We start from the raw sequence: 20,244 nt of genomic DNA, 5'->3' as shown, positions 1-20,244 counted from the left end.
TGGCCTCAACTTCTAACACTATCAAAGTATGTTCAAAAACTTCTGACTTTTCTTATGGTTTCAGGATCAATGCAAAATACTTTATAGATAATTAAGTTAAAAACCTGCTGGCAAAGGAGACGAAGACACATCAGGAATTGAATCAACCCGGACAACTGGGGTAGACGAAGTTGGTGGCTGCTGATAGTACATCTGAATGGGAAGTGGTATAGCTCTCCTCTTCACTCCTACCACATGTATATGTGCTTGACCATTGTTACTTGGATCTTCTACTCTCTTCACGGTATGATTTGGAAAGACAGTTCTGCCAAATACAACATAAATCCAAGTTAATAAACACAATAACTCAACTCTCTCAATGTTTTTGTTTTACCTAACTGCTCGTGTGTGCAGAGTAATAGAAGGAATGCCTGCATCTTTACAACAAAGCAGGATTTTCTAGTAGCATGTTAGTGTTCATCACTGAGACTAGCAGGTCCCCCAGATGGCAGAGATATCATATAACCTAATTGAAAAATTACAAAATCTCAAAAAACTACTTCAGAAACAATTAGAAGGACTAGAGGCAGAAAAGGAACCCACTCAAAGATCTAGAAATAGAATTAAATAAAATTAAACAAACTCTAAACATTTGTTTCCATTAAAATTTAAAACTGGATGTACTTCAACTCAGTAGATCTCTTCTCAAAGAAATCTAAAACTATTGGTTAGTTTTGAGAACATATAATTGTTTCTTTATTGCTGCATAAATTCTTGTCTTACCGCAGGCATTTATAAAATCCAGTTGATGTTAGGATTCCACCTCGAGCTAATTTACTACAAGTAGAGAGGTATTCAGAGTACATTTCTGCTCGAGAGACTGAGCAATCAAGATTCACTTCAAAATGGGCATTCAACCTGAGGATGAAAAAATAAACCATGAGGTGAAGTATGGAGAGAGTATTTTTAGGGGGTTGTTAAAACACTTCAGTCTGTACCACAGACACTTTTGAGACCTGCCAACAGCATGGAAAAAAGTATTTTAGTATATTGTTTTGTCAGATGCCTCTTCCACACTTTTTCACTGCTTATGAATTAACACACTGGACCCCTAACACCTACAGTCAATTTTACATGCAGTATCTTCTTTACATACTTATATATATATATTATTTATGCAAAACTGTCTATACCTATGCCTTTTTTATTGTATATTCTGCAAAAACAAATGAGAATACATGGTTTCTTGGCATCTCCTCCCCACAGCTATGTTCCTACTCTTTAATGATTCCACTTTCACAAAAGATGGGCTGAAAGCTAATTCTTCATCACACATTTTTATCATAAGTCAGTGTTTGTTGAACATCTAATATTCACTTAGCAGTGAAAAGTATTTATATCTCCTACAGATTTTCCACAAGTCCACAGACCATCTAACCTCTCAGGAAGCTGTGAGAAAAGGAAACATCTTCTATCAATTTAATTTTATTCCTCTTAGATCCACTACTCCAATCCAGAGGCAAAGGAATTGTTCATCCCCAGCAGCAAACAGAGGCAAGTAACAACTCACACTCAATGCTCAAATATTGGCATAAGAATAAAAGAAATATTTTAGTTGTCAGCATTTATTATGTGGTGCTAACACTCTGTAAAACTACACTGAGTTCTTCTTTGTAGAGCCCTCCACTCCAAATGTAACTAGATGAAAAGCCTATGATTACATTCTTTAAATTGTGATCTCTCATAAAGAGTAAGTACCATTTCTCCTGCAGTTGTTAGAATTTTATTATTACAAAAACAGAGATTACATTTTATTAACAGAAGGTTTAGGTATAAATTAAATTTGGCATATTGGACAAGTTACTGTCCAGTTGGATATTAGGCTGACACACTAACACTGGTACCAACAAACTGGAGATGTTCAGGACTTAAAATTGTAAAATGGGGTCTGTGATCAGTACTTTACTGTCACTGGACTTACACCTCCTACTGAATCTAAGGTGGCTAGTAATACATCCAGAAAGGCCAGCTTAAATACCTTTTCTTTTTGCTGCTTTCAAGAGATAGAAACTAGGTTCTACTGCTATGCTTTAATCATTTTCCTGTTTCTCTAAGCAGGAAGTAATGACTAAAACATACCATTAAAATGTTCATTAATCTAAGTTTGCTAATGTGATCTGTAGAGAGAGTCCAGTTCCAGGTATCCCTGTTTAAATGCCTAAATGTGAAACTTCTCAATCTTTCAGCATTAATTATTATGGTTAATAATACTTTGCAGTGTGCAAAGAGAAGCATGGTAACATCAGCTGACCACAAAAATCTGCAATATTTCCCCCATACATCCAAAGCTCTGCTGGAAGTGTAACTTCACGATAACCTAAAACACTAAGCTTTGTAAATTCCATCCACTTTATCTGGAAGGTGTTTGTCTCCTCAGTATGACAAAAGATGAACCTAAGAGCTGTGAAGGAGCAGAAGTGAAAGGCCCATCAGGAACCAATTAATACAAATTCCTGGAACATGAGTTGATTTATGTAAGACAAAAAGCTCAGAAAGATCACCGGCAGTTTACACGAGAACCACAGTTTGTCTCTAAATATCTGACAATAATATCAGTTGAAAGCAAGAGAATTTGAATGGAAAAAATTTTGATCTTCTTTAATTTGAAGTTCACAATGATCATGTAAGAGTTTTGCAGGGCCTTAGCTTCCTAATTTGATAATAACTTTTATATTGATTCAGTAATAAAGCAACACATTACCAGATAAAAATTCCTGTGAAACAGGTAACACTGCCTGACAATTTAAAAAATAAATTAAATCAAGATCAGTGTTAAAAATCAAATCAAATTCTGTCCGAAGAGACAAAACAACTAACTTCATGAATCAACGCAAGAAAACTGAATAGTCTGGTTGAGTTTTTACTTTCAGACTTCTTCAAAGCAATGATGGAGTGGATTCGGTTTACACTTTTCAGAAAAATTAGTCTAACAGCAAAGTGAAGCAAAGTAGAAAATTCTGTGACATGTAAATTCAGTATTTCTCTTTGCTTTTCTTCTTCATTAATGTATTTGAACAGAACTATACACTTACCATTGACATGCAAATTTCTCGCTGTCTATTTCTACTATTCCTGGAGGTGGAGCAACATGTGGTGCTGTCCTAGAGGCTGCAGAGAATGTGGGGAAGAAAAAAAAAACAAAACTTGCTGAAATGGTTTTTGTCCTCATGAATGAAGCACTTCACAACATCCACTGGTACAGTTTCCCCTGTATTTGTCAGGAAGGACGTATCCAGCTAAGGCAAGTCACAAAGGTGCCCACAGCAGACTACAGATCTGCACTACAGTTTACCACAGTGAAGCAGGGCTTGCCAGTGCCAGAGTCATCGCTCAAGTGCAATCATGAGGAGTGCACCTAGTGAACAGCTGCTTCCAGATTCATGATCACAATCTCGGTACTTTACAGTATGGAGCATGATTTTAAAGGGGCAAAATACTCCAAAACCCGCACAAATACACAGCAATTATTTTTCCAGTTCTTAAGTGGATGCAAATATAATGCAAAGGATCATGTGGCAATGTCACATCAGTTCGTCCTATTCACTCTTGTTCATCCCCTTGGCTACATTCTCTCCCAATCATTTCTGCTCTAGTAACTACACCCATTCCAAAAACAGCACACCCAACCAGTATCTGCTCCAAAGGTCCTATCTTAGTAACTTCCTAAGAATAGTTACATCTTCGTTCATAACAAGAAACTGTTTAGAACCTTCAAGAGTGAGTCTAGCTCATCTCTGCAATTCTACCAGATACTTGATGTTACTGCCCAATAATAGCCAGTGTAAAATATAAAATAAAATGGACCTCTAATTTTCTGAAAATTGTGGGAACAATCTAGAAGAGATACTTTTTCTTTCCACTGAACAAGTTAAAATAAGCAATGTGTGTAACTTTCAGAAAATTTTCAGATTAGCAATTGAAAAACATTAAAATTCTTTCAAAGGTTGTTTCACAACTGTTTTGGCTAACACAGCTTTGGCTAACATAGTGTATTTTCTTCATGAGTGAGTGTTTGAAAAAGATACAAATGTTATGCACAGTGTTACACTTATTTATGTAAACTAAATAGAAATCCAGAGAAGATAAAAATCATAGATCATATGGGAAATTTTTTTAGAACAGTGTGTTCTCTTGCAGTGATACTCACCTGGGACACCTGTTGCATGGGCCTGTGAAGAACCATGATCCATCACCTGTGGTCTGACATCAAGTATTCCTTGCTGGCTAACACACTGATGTTCAATGAGTTTTACAGCAGTAAGAGCATCAGGTCCAAACATCTGGATGTCCATAGAAACCAGACATACTAATGTATCTAAAGTATTGAATGTAAAACCAACAATGACATTAGGACAAGACAAATGCTGTTGGAACATACTGATTTACTTTAAAATTGCCATGTGCTGAAAGGGAACCAGTCTTTGCATGTTTCTGTAGGTTTGTTTGGGTTTTTTAAACACATTTTGTGGCATTAAAAAAACACTTCAGATTTTTTAGCATCACCAATTCCTTGAGGACATAATAAATAGATTTAATAAATTCCATCCCCATGCTGTGTGCTCACATACACACAAGCAAACCACAATTTTAAGAGTATGTCATGGTCAGTGGTTAAGTCTTTTTTTTAATATAAGCCAGAGAAATAATAGATTTTGCTTCTCTCTTACCTATGCTCTTCTCTACTTTAGCAATCTTTGAGCAGGCCACTTCTCCCATTTCTGTGAGCATGTATAGCACCTCAAGTGCTGAGATTACAAGAAGCACATCTGGTAGAGTGAGATGACATATGATCTCTTTATAGGATTCTTGATCCACATATTCACAAATTAGGACACCATTATCTTCAGCCTTACAAAGATTTGCCAAGATTTCCATGCCTGAAAAACAAATACAAAATAGTTTTAAACAACAATAATTACAATTCTGATACAACAACAAGAATAGCTAGAGATCTTACCTCTCATTTTTAAAAATCTATCCCTTGACATGAGGCATTTTGTAACAGTGTGGAACATTAGATGAGTAGTTTTGAAATCAACAGGATCCAAAAGAAGCTGATGAGAAAAAAAAAAAATTACTAACGCTATCCACATAGTGCTCAAATACTTAAATTTGCTTATCAAAATTCAGAAGTGTTCAAGTGCAGCACACATAAATTACATTTGTGTTCATAAAAACTGAACCCTGTGAGCTTTTGATTGTACCTAGCATTTTGAGCAATCCCCTCCTTTTCTGCTCTGAAGCAGCAATCTAATTTATACTTTCCAGTGCTCAGAATAAGGAAAATAACATTATTCTCAGGCAGTCAACAGTATATACAAACGGATTGTGATATCCAACAAAGACCAGAACTTGAGTAACAAAAGTACTCCTTCCCAAATGCTATCCCAGTCATTCATCTTGTTTCTACTTCTGCTTCTCAACCAGAGATCTCAGACATAAGTAACATTCTTTCTCATTCAAAAGAAGTTTGGTACATGGAAAATGAAAAACACCATCTTTTCTTTCAATATTTAGTAGTGGACCAATACTTCCAATCTTATTCTCTGGTAGTACCCATTTTACTTAAATTTATGTTACATTTTAAAATATAAGGACTATCTAAATACACTACCTATAAAATCCATATAATTTTCTGCACAACAATATGACATACTGAAATAGTGTATTTTATAACATTCAAACTTCTCAAAAAAAAAAAAAAAGAAAAAAAGAAAATAAAGAAAGCCTTTCATGATTCTGGCAGCATACCCAGTGGCACATGATTAGTTTACACAAAGTACAGTATACAGGACATAAAATCCTCCACAACCCTCTTTCTTAAACACACTGTCATGACTAAAGTCATGACTAAAGGTTATAATTATGAAGTGAAGAAGTGCAGAACTCAAATTCCTTAATTCTCTCTGGGAAATTATACTAAAAATTATACAATCTTCTTATTTCCCTACATCATCAGTTTTCTTCATGTGATTCTATTTTAGCAAATGGACACATACAGTCATATTTTAGTTTTGGCTCTGAACACTCATTTTCAAATTGCTAATTACAAATTCAGAGAATAATTTATTTCCTTCTCCACCCAATGATAAAGGAAAAAAGGTAATTTCATTAACACTACTGCTTTTATCAATTTATATTTGGACTGTTCTGTTTGAAAGCACATTACCTCTGCTGCAATATTTCCCAGTGTGTCAAGCCCCAACTGCCGTAGAGAAATAAAGTGACTGTGAGCAGACAGTAGCAGGAACCGAAGACAAGTACGATTAGCTGCCAGAAGTTTAATATTTCCCTCTTCAAAAGAAAGATTTCGTAAAATCACTGCTATCTGAAGTACCCGCTGCCCTTCAATATCATTAATGCCCAATTTGCGAGGTGGATGAAATAAGGATTCCCAAATCCATTCTTCTGATGGAATATCTATGAAGTAAATAAATACATATTAGTCCTTCCTTTGCTCAATTTACCAACATGCATGTATTAAGATTAGTCAAGATGTCTCACCTTGAGATTTGCTTCTGTCAGAAATTAGATCACGAACTTCAATATCCTCAACAATATCCTTCCAAAACTGAAGAAAGAATTAAAAACACTTAATTTCTAGGGGCTATTTCTTTAAATACTAATTACTTTTATTTCTATTATGTTAAAATACTGAAATAATATTAAAATATTTGTTCCTTAAACATTTCAAGTACTTTGATTCATCTGATAGTAACCAGAAGTGATGACATGCAAGATGTTCAGTACTTTACAAAACGAAATTCTTCCCTTAAAGAACTGGAAGTATGCAGTCACAATCAACGAATACTACCACAGAAGTGCTCTGCTGAAGCACCTACTGCAACTATGGGACAGTTTTCTATATATCATTGGAAATACAGCAATTCCAAATGCAGAAAAAGTACAGTTCATCCTCCTTCATCTCCTACAAACGGTGATGACCTGAGGTAGAGTAAGGTTACTCCTCCCACTCTCAGCAGATCTTAAGACTCCTGCAAGAAGTTGCTATTTGGAAAGACATTTTAAAGCTGCTGCTGTTTTTCCTACTTCAACATAACATAATAAAAAGAGAGAAACAACCACCACCATCACAAAAAACCTTTATAAATATAACCAAAGCAGAAGACTTCAGCAGACTGGAATTCAAATTACTTTACAAATTTAGGGCTTGGTCTGTAAATGGTTGTTTTGTTGTTAGTCCTGTTGAAATTCAAGAATTAATCAAGGAATTAAGGTTTGCAAGCTAATAAAAATACATGGTGTGATGTATAATAATATAAAAATATATAATGATATATGCATTCTAATGTGTATATCTGAAAAGAGATGTAACTCTTCCTTTGACTAATAAAAATTTGTACATTTCTTTGACTCACTAATGAAATACCATTCCTCTTTTGACTATAATCACAGAATAAAACCACCAATAAATCTGGATAAAAAGGGAAGGATGGGAAGTACAACCAGCTGAACAGCAGGAGAAATTTTGCTATGCAAATGTAATTACTAAATTACAGCATTCGTACCAAGCTTGACACTACTATTTTCTTGACAAATACAATACTACAGATTTTCTAAATTGGAAGGGAAAGAATTTATTTTCACTGCAATGTTGCTAAATGCTATCCAAGTACTGTTTAGTAAAGAGGATTTACTTGCACAGAAAGGATTATTACCTCATTTTAGCAAAGACAGTAACAGCTAGAAAAAAGTCTTAACTTCTAATCTGTTTGTGACAAACAAATTTTTCTAATTAATACTGAAGCTATCACCATGAGCCACAGAGGATGAAGGCATACAGGCAAAATTCTGTTGCAAGGGAACAGGTGAAACATGACAATTTTCTTTTTCCCCCAAAGGAACAGCAAAAGTGGAAAGAAATAATGAAGCTTTCTGGGCATTCATTTGAAAAACACACAGCACAAAGGCAACAAAAAATCAGTTCAGCATGCCCAGCAGTTATTTATTCCCTACTATGAAGGATAGCTGCAATCTAATACTACGCATTAATAGAAATAAACAGGATCATTAGTTATTTATATATATATATATTTAAACCATGAACTGCTTATAGAAACAAAGCTAAAACCTGGAAGTAACGAAATGGGGATTCGTGGCATCTAGATGCTAAGAGATAATGGACAAAGGTAAAGAACTTGAGTCACATTCACAGTCTGATCATTAACAGTACCCAAGTTCCTTTGGGAAAAAATGCAATGGATTATACAGAATTCACTGCAAATAAGATCAACCAAATGACTGTCCATAAAAACAATGGAGATTTGAGTCCACAAAACAAAATTTACCAATGGTATAATGACTTATTGTTCAAGAAAAATAGGAGAGCAACTGGAGTCAAGTCAGCTTGACAGATTACTCTGGGAGACAAGAAAAGTGATGTTTGAAAAGTATTTCAAGTATTTAAGTGCATATGGACCTCTCTTTGCACACTATCTGAGAAAGATTCAGAGGATAAATGCACAGTAAATGAAAAAAAATTTAAATGTATAGAAAGAAGGAGTTAGGCAACAAAATTTTAAAAAATCACAAAATAAAGAAAAAAATCAGAGAAGTATGTAAGGCACAAGAACTGCATGTATGTGGATTTTGGAACGCTACAGCTAGAGGAAGTCTCAAGTAGTCCAAGAACATGAAAAGCAAATCATTTGACTCAAGTAAACAGAGATGAACGGTGCATGAAGAAATGCAATGCAATTTTTCATACACTACACATCAGACACTGAGCAGCTGTTGGAGACATAAAAGAAATATCTGGAAAAACAGCTAAATCAATCGGATTATAAACATACTATATGAACCAATCACTCTTGCAAGTGAACTATACTCACAAGTGAACCTTGGTAACATGAGGATATTCAAAGCTAAGTGAAAGAGTCAAGAATGGGAAAGCTTCCAGAGTAGAGGAGAAAACATCTCAGCAGGATGCCATCAGAGCTTGGGGATGGGGACAACAAAACAAACAAGGAGAGATGCAAGACAACTGGCTAAATGCCAGTTGTTCCAATCCTTAAATAAGGACGCACAGTCATCCCAACTAACTAGACATTTAAGCTTATTGGGAGCACAAGGAAAAATCAAGAGTGAGAACAGAACAAGCTAGCATAGCTGTAAGAGATAACAGCAGGTTCAACTTAAATAATACTGCAATTTGGACAATTAATGGAACAGATTCACTGACTAGTAAAAACATTTGGTTCAGTTTAGAAGTTCTGTAAAAAGTCAGAAAGTATGTACTGCTGCAGGTAATATAATGAAAAATATAATTTTTTCCAACTTATATAGTCTTATATAATGCAGTAAGGACTGGGGGGGAATGGAAAGAAAAAAGGAAAGAAAGGTAATTGATTCCCTTGAAGTTTAGTATAAAGAAACACACTGCTTTTCATCTTCACCTTCAACTGACAGAGCAGCAATACTGAAGGACACAACTAGCACCAAGATGAACAAACAAAAAAAAAAAAAGATTAAAAAAAAAAGGATCATTTGAATGGTGAAAGGAGTAACTTAATAGCCATTCTTTTTCCTTAAAACTGCACAAACACATTTAAAAAACCCAAGAACAAACACTAAAACCAGACACACAACTCTGTGTTAACAACCAAATATCTCTCTCCTACATCAAGAAGCTCCCATGCTTCCCCCAACTTCTGTTTTGACACAGCCACAGCTGCAATAAAAAATAAATTACTTCCAGTAGTAAGGTCAAACAAATGCTTGCAGTGAGATGCTCAGAAAAATCTGAATTCCTGGCATTAAAGATACTTTACCATCTGATGTTAAGATTTTCACATGCTTTCTGAGTATTTCTGCCATGCTGTCAGCAGTATTTCACTACAGAATGCTACTATATATGTTGTAATGTCCAAAAATAGATCTTGAAGAGCATCCAAGTTTTTTATTAGTAAACCTTATTGCAGTTACAGTGGTTCTACTTAAAACTCTGTTAAAACATTTATAAGAACCACCTGGCCTTATGACAATTACTTAAATTTATATAAGTAATGAATATGTAATAAATTAGAATACTGTATAATTTCAGATGTTTACAGATCTAGACATGGTGCTTGTTGCTGCTCTAGATCAGCAACAGTCTGTGACAGCTTAGTGGGAAGTCAACACAGAAGTGCTAAGTGCTTCAAAAAAACTCCAAACAAACAAACAAACCAAGTAACCAACCCATAACCTACAGTACTTCTGGACATAATTTTCAGTGGAAAAGGGAAATTTTGAAGGTTATGAAACATTAATTTTTACACTTAAGTTTGGCACATTTGTATCACATTCATATTTTCAGCACATTTATATTTTCAAGTCCATATACTCACAAATATGAGAACTTAGCCTTCTTGGTTTTAAGTTTACTTAGGAAATTTTGATTAGGGAATCTTTACACTGGTATTTCAAAACTTATCAATTAACTAAAACTATTATGGTCCAGCTTGTTCCCAAACTGAGTACATAAAAACAAAACAAAAGATAAATGGAGAAAGCTCCCAACAAATATTGTTCTGTAATACTGGCAAGATATTTCAGTATATAAAACAATTATGAAATGGAGCAGAAATCTGGCTTTATAAGAAACTCAGAAGATTATCACGTCCCATTTTTATTTAATAAAAAGCATAAGGTATCCAAATATATTTTAATCTAGCTTTCTTCTATTTTAGCCACATAAATCACCACTTGTAATTCAATTCAAAGAAATCACATATCATAGTAAATATGCTTAAATATCAAATCTCTTTCAGCTATAATGCATGCTCTTGTTCACCTAAAAAAGTTCATCTAGAATAAATAACCATTTGTGCAAAGAAACTTTAGTTCTATTTTTACTTCATTTCACTGCTTGTACAGTAGCTCATGCCCTCTAGTGGAAATATTAAAAATGCCTTATGCAAAAATAGTTTTAAACTGAAAGAAACCAGCAACATTGCTAATCTGCTGAAGTATTTATCATAGCTTCTTATGCTGTGACCTTAATTTTTCTAATTCAGAATGTTTCTTTACTGATGATCACAGTTCAAAACTAAACCCAACACAGCATTGTTGCCTCTTGGTAAATACGTTGCCCAACATTCCTTTTCTTCACACATATTAGTTTCCTTATAAAAGGAAACACAGAAACCTTTGTTCATTTCCTTATACCATTTTTTTTCTTAATACACTTCTTCCTAGTTATCCCAACATCTTAAGATAACTGAGACATAGTGTCCAATTATATTTAAATCAAAGGAATGAAGCTGAGAGTAATTTTAAGTACATATGCTAGGATATCTTTGAATTTTCAATCTTTTTCAAGGATTTGATACCCACCATATGCAATACAAAATTATTTTAGTAATTTTTTAATTACCTTAACAAAATCTCTATCAGTTTTCTCCTTCCACTCGTCTCCAAATACAGCAGAAAATGATCCTAAAGCTTTAAGCACAAAAAGCATAATTAAGTAAAATTTTTTTAAATGAACATTTTTTTATTAATCCATAAACTAAATAAAGATTCAAGAACGCTATAGACTCTTCCAGTGTTTCCTTTTAATCTTAAGAAATATCACTGCACAAACCAGCTGAAATGTCTGTTGTAATTTAATTAACACTGCTGTTTTACAGTGTAAATTCAGAGTAAGGAGTTTATAAGGGCTAGATTGTGAATGCTGAAAAAAAAAAAAAACTTTTCCAGGGGAAACTTTTCCAGAGCTCTTTTCCAATAAGATGACTGCTGTTTTCACCCTCACATCCATGTGCACTGTGTAAGCACAAACACTACTGTAATAATTAAACAAATTCTCACTTATGTTTCCTAAAAAACAGTAGGAAAGTAAAGTATACAGTAACAGCAGTAAAGTAGTAAGACTTTGACAGCACTCAATTCAAACTCAATACTTAACCAAGACCAGTAATAGATGTTCTTGGATATTTAATTGAGCCACTACCACAGCTTCTGTAATCATCACTCCTTGAAAGTAGCTAAAACTCAGTCAATTTGATTCAAATGTTGAGTCAATCTAAAAATAATCTCTGTCTTGCAATAGCTCTGTAATGAACTAATAACACATTGATGTTAAACATTTTGGGTCACATTTTCTTATTTTGTAGAAAATGCTACAAATCTCAATTCCAAGACCACATCAGCTTTCAATTCACAGAATCCAAACCAAGCAGCTCTCCAAGCTGAATATACTATATGACCCCCAAAACCCCAGGGCTGCCCCATGACCTACAATCCAACTGTCATCTTGAAGTTTAGGAGGGGACAGGAGGGAAGCTGATGACATATTTTACCTAAAAACACTATAAATAATAACAATTATAAAACCTTAATTATAGACAAGAAAAATCTAAAACCTGTATTAAATCAAGTTAATCAGCTATGTTTTATTGCCACCTGAAATTGTTGTGGTAGTATTTTCATAATGCCTGAATTTACTAACTAGAGAACTCATTTATTTCATGATGAAACCTGGCAGATTTACCTTTATTATTTATACTATAAAACCATGTAAGTATCTCAAATTGAAATTTCATGCTTCAAAAATACGTAAACATACCCTTGCTGTTTCTTTCCCCCATTTGCCCCAATTAGTCCTCCTAATGCTGCAAGGATATTTCCCTGGATTTATCCAGAAGAAAACATAATCATGTAATATAAAAATTAAGTTTCTCCCAGGGAATGAAAACAGTGAGTTCATTACATGCTCATCATTCCTCTATGGAATAAACTGTTTTTCAAGTTAAGAACTCCAGAAAACATTGTCTACCCCTACAGCATCCAAAACAATCCTTAAATAGCAATATAAAACACAATTAAATTATTTGCAAATTTCTAAATCAACAGAAGTTTCATCAAAAGAACATGGGAGTGATGGTAACCTCAAAAATCTAGAGAGCAAGCATTCTGGAATTATATGGAGGCCTGAGTTTCCCTTTAGCTTCCTTTCAAATATTTTCCTTTGAAAGTTCTTGTGCCTGGACTAGATGCAAACACTAAATGACCTTTCCTTTCAATGACACTGAAAAATGTACAAACTATTCAGAAAATTTGTAGAAAAAGCAAGAGAGAAGTTGGAGGACACTAATACAATACTGTGGGGAGAAGGGGAAAGCTCAAAATCATTATGTAAAAAAGCCAATTATTAAAAAAAACCCAACTAAACCATACACAATGGCTAACACTGGTTTTTCCCCAGAATTTTAAAACAGGATCTTTGACATACCATACTATGTTTGTGCTTACACATGCAAAATAACTTTCTACTTAAACAGATATGATAATCTATATAATCAGACTTAATTACGCTTGGCTGAAAAGGCTCATTTGAGTAATTTTTTCTGGAGGTAATTTCTGAACTTCAGTACAAAAAAATCAACCAACAACCAACCAACCAAAAAAACCCCACAAAACCAAAAAACCCAACAAAACAAACCAACCAATCACAACCAAACAAAAACCAAAACCAAACCCCCCCAAACAAAAGCAACAAAGAAAAACAAAACATAAAAACCAAACAAAAAACCCAAACAACTCAGCACATAAACCTGGTAAATACTTCTTCCTCACCACCCCAAGATAAAAGCTATGCTGTTATGATTTTACAATGGTTTAGGTTAACTTATGTTTTGCTCCTCTCTTGACAGAATGTCATTAACAAGGAATAATTAGGCATGGTGGCATTTTTTTCATATGGAAAAAAAATCTCAATAATTTATTTGACATACTTTAGTATTTTGATGGAATCAATTCTCATTTGAAATTTTATATTAAGTCATTCTGAAAATCAGATTAATACTTTTCCCCCTTGAATTTTATAACCTGAATTTCACTCAGTTAAATGTATAATGAAGTATCAGGACAAAAATGTTAGCAAGTCATTGTTTTCAGACTACCTTTTCTTAAACTTTAAATCTGCCTTGGCATTAAAAAAGAATTATGGAAAGACAGCACGGTACTACAAATTCAAAAGGAAACAGTAATACACTACAAGCAGATGGAAATCCAATGCTATAAACTTAGCATTCTGAACAATTGAACTTTACCATCAAAAACCAATTCATTTCACTAACCTGTTAAAATAATTTTTTTAAGATTACCTAAATTAAAACGTAACATCTGATAAAACCTGAAATTGTGGACAAGGTAAAGAGAAAAACTAGATATACTACTGTGAAGTAAATTATTAACATCTTAATTATCATGAATTGTGAAAGACGACAATACAGGTATGGACGCTTTCTGTTGCAAAAATGTTGTTATATACTTACTGTCATCAAACACCCCAGCATTTGCAAGCAGTAAAGTGATGATTTTAGGGTCCTTTTCAAGCTGCATAACATGCTTGCTTTCATTTGAAAGAAGAGTACACACATTAATTGCAAAGTCCACTTCATTTGGGAGTCCAGATAACAGTGAAAGCACCAACTTATTATAGTCATTTGGTGAGTTTAAGTCCATAGACAGCCCATAGCTTTGACGAAGATAATCTAAATTAAAAAAAAAACAACACAAAATCAACAACATTTTCACAGCTACAGTCGTTAATCTTGAAACTATACATTAAGCAATATTACTGTAACTAAAGAATTTTGGAAAAGTTTGTTTATAAATTATTGCTATTTTAACAAGTTTTTACAGTATACAATGTATTTTCTGTCTGGCCAAAATGTGGAACCCATTCTACTCTGCTATGTACCTTTCTAGTTACATATCAATTCCCTTGCCACCTCCAGAACGCAACAATGCATCACATTCTCCCAAAAAATAGCTCATAAAACACAAGCTTTAATTAAAGTGGAATGGAATTATAATACAATTTGAAGTCAATTTCAACACAACAAATTAAACATCCATTCCACAAAGCCCACCAGCTTATGATTTAAAGCTTAACAAATTGTAGGCTCAATTCAGTATTTGACTCTGTGGAGAAATTAGAGATTGAAAGAAACACACCGCAAATTTTCAAGGTAATTTTTTGCAAGACAAGTAACTACACAACTCTACTAATAAGCAAGCAAGGATAATATTTGTAAAGAGAAATAGCTTATGGATTTTAATATTTGTTTTGTTCTGGTTCACAGTGGAAAGGTTTTTGAACGTATAAAACGAATCATTTGAGTGTTTTGACGGTTTTAGTAATATTCCAAATTTATCTATGCACTATTTCTGTAGCCTGTCCAAAAAAAAATGCATCCACACACATGAAGGAAATAGCACTTTTACTCTCTAGAATTTACCTGACACACTGTGTTGCTGGTAGTTATAGGAAGTTGGAATTGCACCAATAGGAAGTTGTGGCTTTGGATTGCCTGGTTGTACCTCATCATCCTCCTCCCCAAAATGATGGACTTTTTCATACTTTTCTAGATAACTGAAAATTAAAAAAGTGGTTTTAGTGCAGCTTAATCTTTTATTCAAAAAGCAGAACTGCTAAAGGAAGCAATCTAGAAATACAGAGATTTACTGGAAACAATAATCAAAGTGCTAAAAAACCAAAACCTGAGTCAGACTGACAACAGGTGACAGAGAAAATGTAAATATGTATAATTACTGCTTTAGATACCAAATTTTTCACATTTTTTAAAAATTATACGTAGATAAATTGCAACACATTGCTCCCCTTTGTAACTAAGCCTGTTTTTCTCATATCAGCTTTTGCTATTCAAACTAAGTCTGCAGGTGAAAGCACCATAAAAACGACGCTGTGCTCACTACCAATACATATAGCAAGGTCAAATCTAGAAAAACACTTATTTCTTTTTGCCTTGTTTAAAGGGAAACTGTACACTGGGTCCTAACAACTACACAAGAATAAGAGAAACTGTACAGTGGGTCCTAACTCCTACACAAAAATAAGAGAATTCAGGGAAATCAGGGACAATTCAGGATCAGAACTTGAGAGCCATAGCTGCAATCCCTTTGAAAACCCTGGAAATCCCTTTGAACCCCTTAAGGAAAAAAAAAAAAAAAAAAGCTATATATATATACAAAAGTAAACAATATATACAAAAAGTAAACAATCAAGCAGCTTGGTAAATTAATTACCTCAATGACAGTTAATTTAGCATTAAAAATGTAACTTTCAGAACTTTCTACACTCTGGTATATAAAGTCAATTTAAAATACCCACTGTAGCCTTAACTTCACAGTGATATTTAGTTGAAAACCCTTCATAAAATTAAGTCAAGATCAAAGCTGCCTAAATTTACAGATTTTAATTGGGCTAAAAAATTATGATACCAGGTCAATGAAATTATTATAAAAATACTGTAAAATCAGAAAGTAATTTAAAACATTTATATTTTTCCTTGTAATGCTAAAATATTTACTATATGAGTAAGCTTTTGTATAATTGTTGTCAGTAGACCCTGAAATAATTACCTCATTGTAAATCAGAAAGATTTTAAGGAAACAGTATTCCCACTGACCTCTGAGGAATAGTTCACATTCATTAAATTAGTAATTATTTAATGAAGTGAGGCATCAATGACATAACCATACCTTTAGCATGTTAGAAAACAATTTTTTCTTAAGAAAAGAACACATTTCAGAATAAAGATATCAGAGCTAGTAAGGCAAATCATGCTGTACTGTATCACATGCAAATACCATTCATGTCTGACTAGAGCTCAGGATATTCCAAGTACTACATATGCTATTGTTACATGAAGCACTGCCATAGCCCTTTTATTACATAAACCCTTGAATCAGTTAAGGAGTCAGCAAAAATCTTTCTGCACAGTAATTTGCTTTTAGGGTTTTCAAAATACTAAAAATTACACTTAAATATGGTTGCTTTTATCTTTAAACTAAAAATACTCATTTATCTGAGTTAAGCTTCAACTGAGTATCTGCACAGAAAGTAAAACCTTCTAAAATTTTAAGTTTTTAAAGCCACAGCCCAACACTGTTTAAAAATCTAAATCCTAAGTTTTCTCTTCCCCTACATTTCCTTACCCTTTTAGCCCACTTCTTTCCTTTAGCTTACATCTTACATCCAGATGAATCAAATCTGTAATCTAATAAATTTTAATTAACAGAGCCTGTACATTTATGGTCAAGACCAAAAAAAGCAGTTCAAAGACAGCCTGACCTTCTCTTTTTCTGTCCAATCACTTACTCTTCAGAGAGCTCATTCAGAAAAGTAGGAGGATTCTACATTGGCTTTCCAGTCATTTTTCAAACTGAGCAGGGGTCAGATGAATACTAGATCGGGTGCAGGGAAAAACAGCAGGTGTACATAGCCAAGGATGCCACATGTACCATTTCTACACTGGCAGAAATGGTACTTACACAAGTTACACTGCTCTAGCTTGTCTAATAATTGCTGGGGCTAAAGCTAATTTCCTTGTATTTGCTGGTCTGAGTCAAAGCTTGAGCTTAAAACAGTTTCATTATTGAAATAAAATTTCATAGAAACATTTAATAAGATGAAGTAAAAATCCTTATACAGAAACACATACGGTACTAAAATACAATCTGCAAATTATTTTGGACTTGTCTGTCCATTCTACCAAGACTAAACAGCTACTTTAAGCATTAAAAAAATGCTGCACATATCATAAAATAATTCATGCTGTTCCATAGTGTTATATGGAAGATATATACTTAACCTTATGCTTTTTATTAAAGCCATGTCCCATGCAAGCTCAACAATATCAATATCCTAGATATTCTCTTCTGTTAATATATACTTTATTGAAATGTGTTAAAACAGTTCCACTGAACACAGAAAATCTCAAAGTTCAAGAATTTATTTCCTTTCTTCCCTCTCTGAAGAAAATTTAGGTATGTATTAAAAGACCTTTGCAAACTAAAATGGTCATAATTTGTTCAGTGTTGACAAGAGTCACAAAGTTCTCACAAATGTCTTATTAAGCATTTCACAAGAAACCAGGATTCAAATTACTTTTAAGCAATGATCTAATTTTTCCCTACGCCAATGCAAGGACTGACATCACTTTACTAAATTGTGAGCTTTTTACGTTGTTATTCAATTTACCAAGGTTCCACCTCTTCAAAGAAGAATCCTCCTTTCTTACTTCACCCCAAACTATCATGATTGATAACGAAAAGCTGAAAACTAAACAAAATATAGCCCTCAATAATCTCAAAGCATCAGTTACAAATGCTAGACCCTGCCTTCCCATCCACCCCAAGAAAAACCCAAACCTCAAACCAAACAACAGACATATGTTCCCCACCTTTAACACAAACACTTTATTCTCTTTAAGATACTCCTAGTATTCAAGGAGAATGCTGCACTATTTGTAAATCCATTGCCTGTAACAGCACTGTAATACTAAATTTCAACTACAATAACCAGACTGTAATAGACTCTTCAGTATGATTCCTTTACGCAACAGAAGTACCAACTGTTTACAGACAGCTGTACAGACCTCAATCCTCCAAACGTTCCTTTTGTTTCCTGCAGAGAGAATGCATGGCCTGGAATTTCAGTGTAGAGAAGATGCTTTGTAAATTAGCTTGTACATAAGCTTTACTAGTCTTAAATTCTGATCTCAACAGTCTGACATACAGCTACTATGCAAAGAGCAAAACTGTTTAGCATAAACACACCTTGCTCTAAATATACAAGAAATTTAAAAATAATAGAGCTTTTCTATTAATGAAGAACAATTGTGCAAATGCTCATATGTTATAATCAGTTGCAACAGCTAATTTCATGTTTCAAAACAACTTGGATCTATCTGTAGTTATAGGCTAGAAAGGTATACTTTGGTCAGAGAAAAAGGCTTTCAGGAATTCAAAATACTTCCTTAATTTCACAAAATCACAGGTAGTATACATCAGCAATAACAATATTTTAAACTTCTCTTTTAGTTTCAATACAACTAAACAATTATGTTCCAACAAAGAAAGATGCAGCAAGTTATGTACAGAAAAGAATCAAAGCAATTAACTAAATGAAATACCAGAATTGAATTACTAATGAAACAATGTATATGGGATAAAAAAGTTTTAAAAAAGTCTTTAGAAAGCCCGCTTAAGTACTACGTTGAAGCCTTTATGGAGATGGAGTAATAAGGAAAATTGCCTTCTGTATACATGTGGAAAGATGCTCCACACTGTTAGCGTGGCACTCTGAACTGGTGTTACCTACTGGACACATGAACCAAAATATTCAAGAAACTGAAATGCGATGAAACCCATTTATAGTCACTCTTGGCCTTTCAGCTTGGCTCAGTCCTCTGTTCAGAGACATTTAACTTAAATTAAATAAAGAAATAAATAGAACAATAAATAAATTTTGAAAAAGCTACACACCCCAAACCAAACCAACACTACCACCAGTCTCCAAAAAACAACAAAACACACAGACAGCTCTGGTGAATAGCTAGAACAACAGGACATGCCAAATATTGAAAAATAGGAAAATACATAGGCAACCAGAGACAGACATGTGCAGACCGACTACTGTATGAAGGGCAAGTGATTTTAATGTTTTCTGAAAACGCAGTTACTTTCAGGATCTCTTGATTTGGAAATCAAAAGATCATATTGCTTTGAAAATCAAATTTATATTACACATTCTGTTCCTCTGACAGCAATAAGTCACTTTGTTCCATTCAAGTCTGTGAGCAAAAAGTTGTAGGAAAATGAGTAATGTTTTTGTCCATGAAAAATACTTATTTAGCAACAACACAGGTTTTTATCCAGCCCAGTGATTTTTAGGCTTGTTTTCAGATACTTGGGAAAAAATACTAACAAAAAGAAGCCTACACTAGATACATCTAGGGACATGTGTAATTTACTACAAACAGTAGCCCTGAATGGGCTTACAGTATACCAGAAACTGGTTCATGTAACAGTATGAAACATCTGGCTCATTTGGATATTTTGTCTCCTTTTACCAGGACACAATAAATGTGCCAAAAAATATATTAAGCCAATGACTGGCAAAACATGATGTGCAGACATGAACTATCACAGTCCAGCTATTAGTTCCCTCCTCACCTTTTTATTCAGCTGAAGAGCAAGCAGGTACCATTTCTACCATAGCTCTCCACCTCACCTTTCTTTAAACTGTATTTCTAACAGCATTACTAGTGGGAAACTGGTAACATGACCTTGCAGCATTTCAAGTCTGCCTTAATACCGTCCATTATGATGCAAGACAAGACAACATCCTAGATAATCATGAGACAAAATCCTGACCATAATAAGGAT

General features: G+C 33.8%; 1 protein-coding gene across 2 annotated transcripts in view; it reads right to left on the bottom strand.

The window, feature by feature from the left end:
- The window catches only part of ARID2 (AT-rich interaction domain 2), a 92,068-nt gene that overhangs the window by 23,161 nt on the left and 48,663 nt on the right, over nucleotides 1-20,244 (bottom strand). For both annotated transcript variants that reach the window (XM_021547420.4, XM_085570252.1), the window contains 11 exons: nucleotides 15,291-15,424; nucleotides 14,322-14,540; nucleotides 11,417-11,484; nucleotides 6,544-6,610; nucleotides 6,209-6,459; nucleotides 4,997-5,093; nucleotides 4,707-4,916; nucleotides 4,187-4,354; nucleotides 3,072-3,147; nucleotides 763-897; nucleotides 105-304 (listed from right to left, as the gene is read on the bottom strand). In XM_021547420.4, the coding sequence (XP_021403095.2) occupies nucleotides 105-304; nucleotides 763-897; nucleotides 3,072-3,147; nucleotides 4,187-4,354; nucleotides 4,707-4,916; nucleotides 4,997-5,093; nucleotides 6,209-6,459; nucleotides 6,544-6,610; nucleotides 11,417-11,484; nucleotides 14,322-14,540; nucleotides 15,291-15,424 (1,625 nt within the window). The remainder of the gene's footprint in view (nucleotides 1-104; nucleotides 305-762; nucleotides 898-3,071; nucleotides 3,148-4,186; nucleotides 4,355-4,706; nucleotides 4,917-4,996; nucleotides 5,094-6,208; nucleotides 6,460-6,543; nucleotides 6,611-11,416; nucleotides 11,485-14,321; nucleotides 14,541-15,290; nucleotides 15,425-20,244) is intronic.

This window comes from Lonchura striata, chromosome 1A (genome assembly GCF_050655825.1).
Source record: "Lonchura striata isolate lonStrDom1 chromosome 1A, ASM5065582v1, whole genome shotgun sequence".
Lineage (NCBI taxonomy): Eukaryota > Metazoa > Chordata > Aves > Passeriformes > Estrildidae > Lonchura > Lonchura striata.
This window is presented reverse-complemented; position numbering and strand designations above follow the sequence as displayed.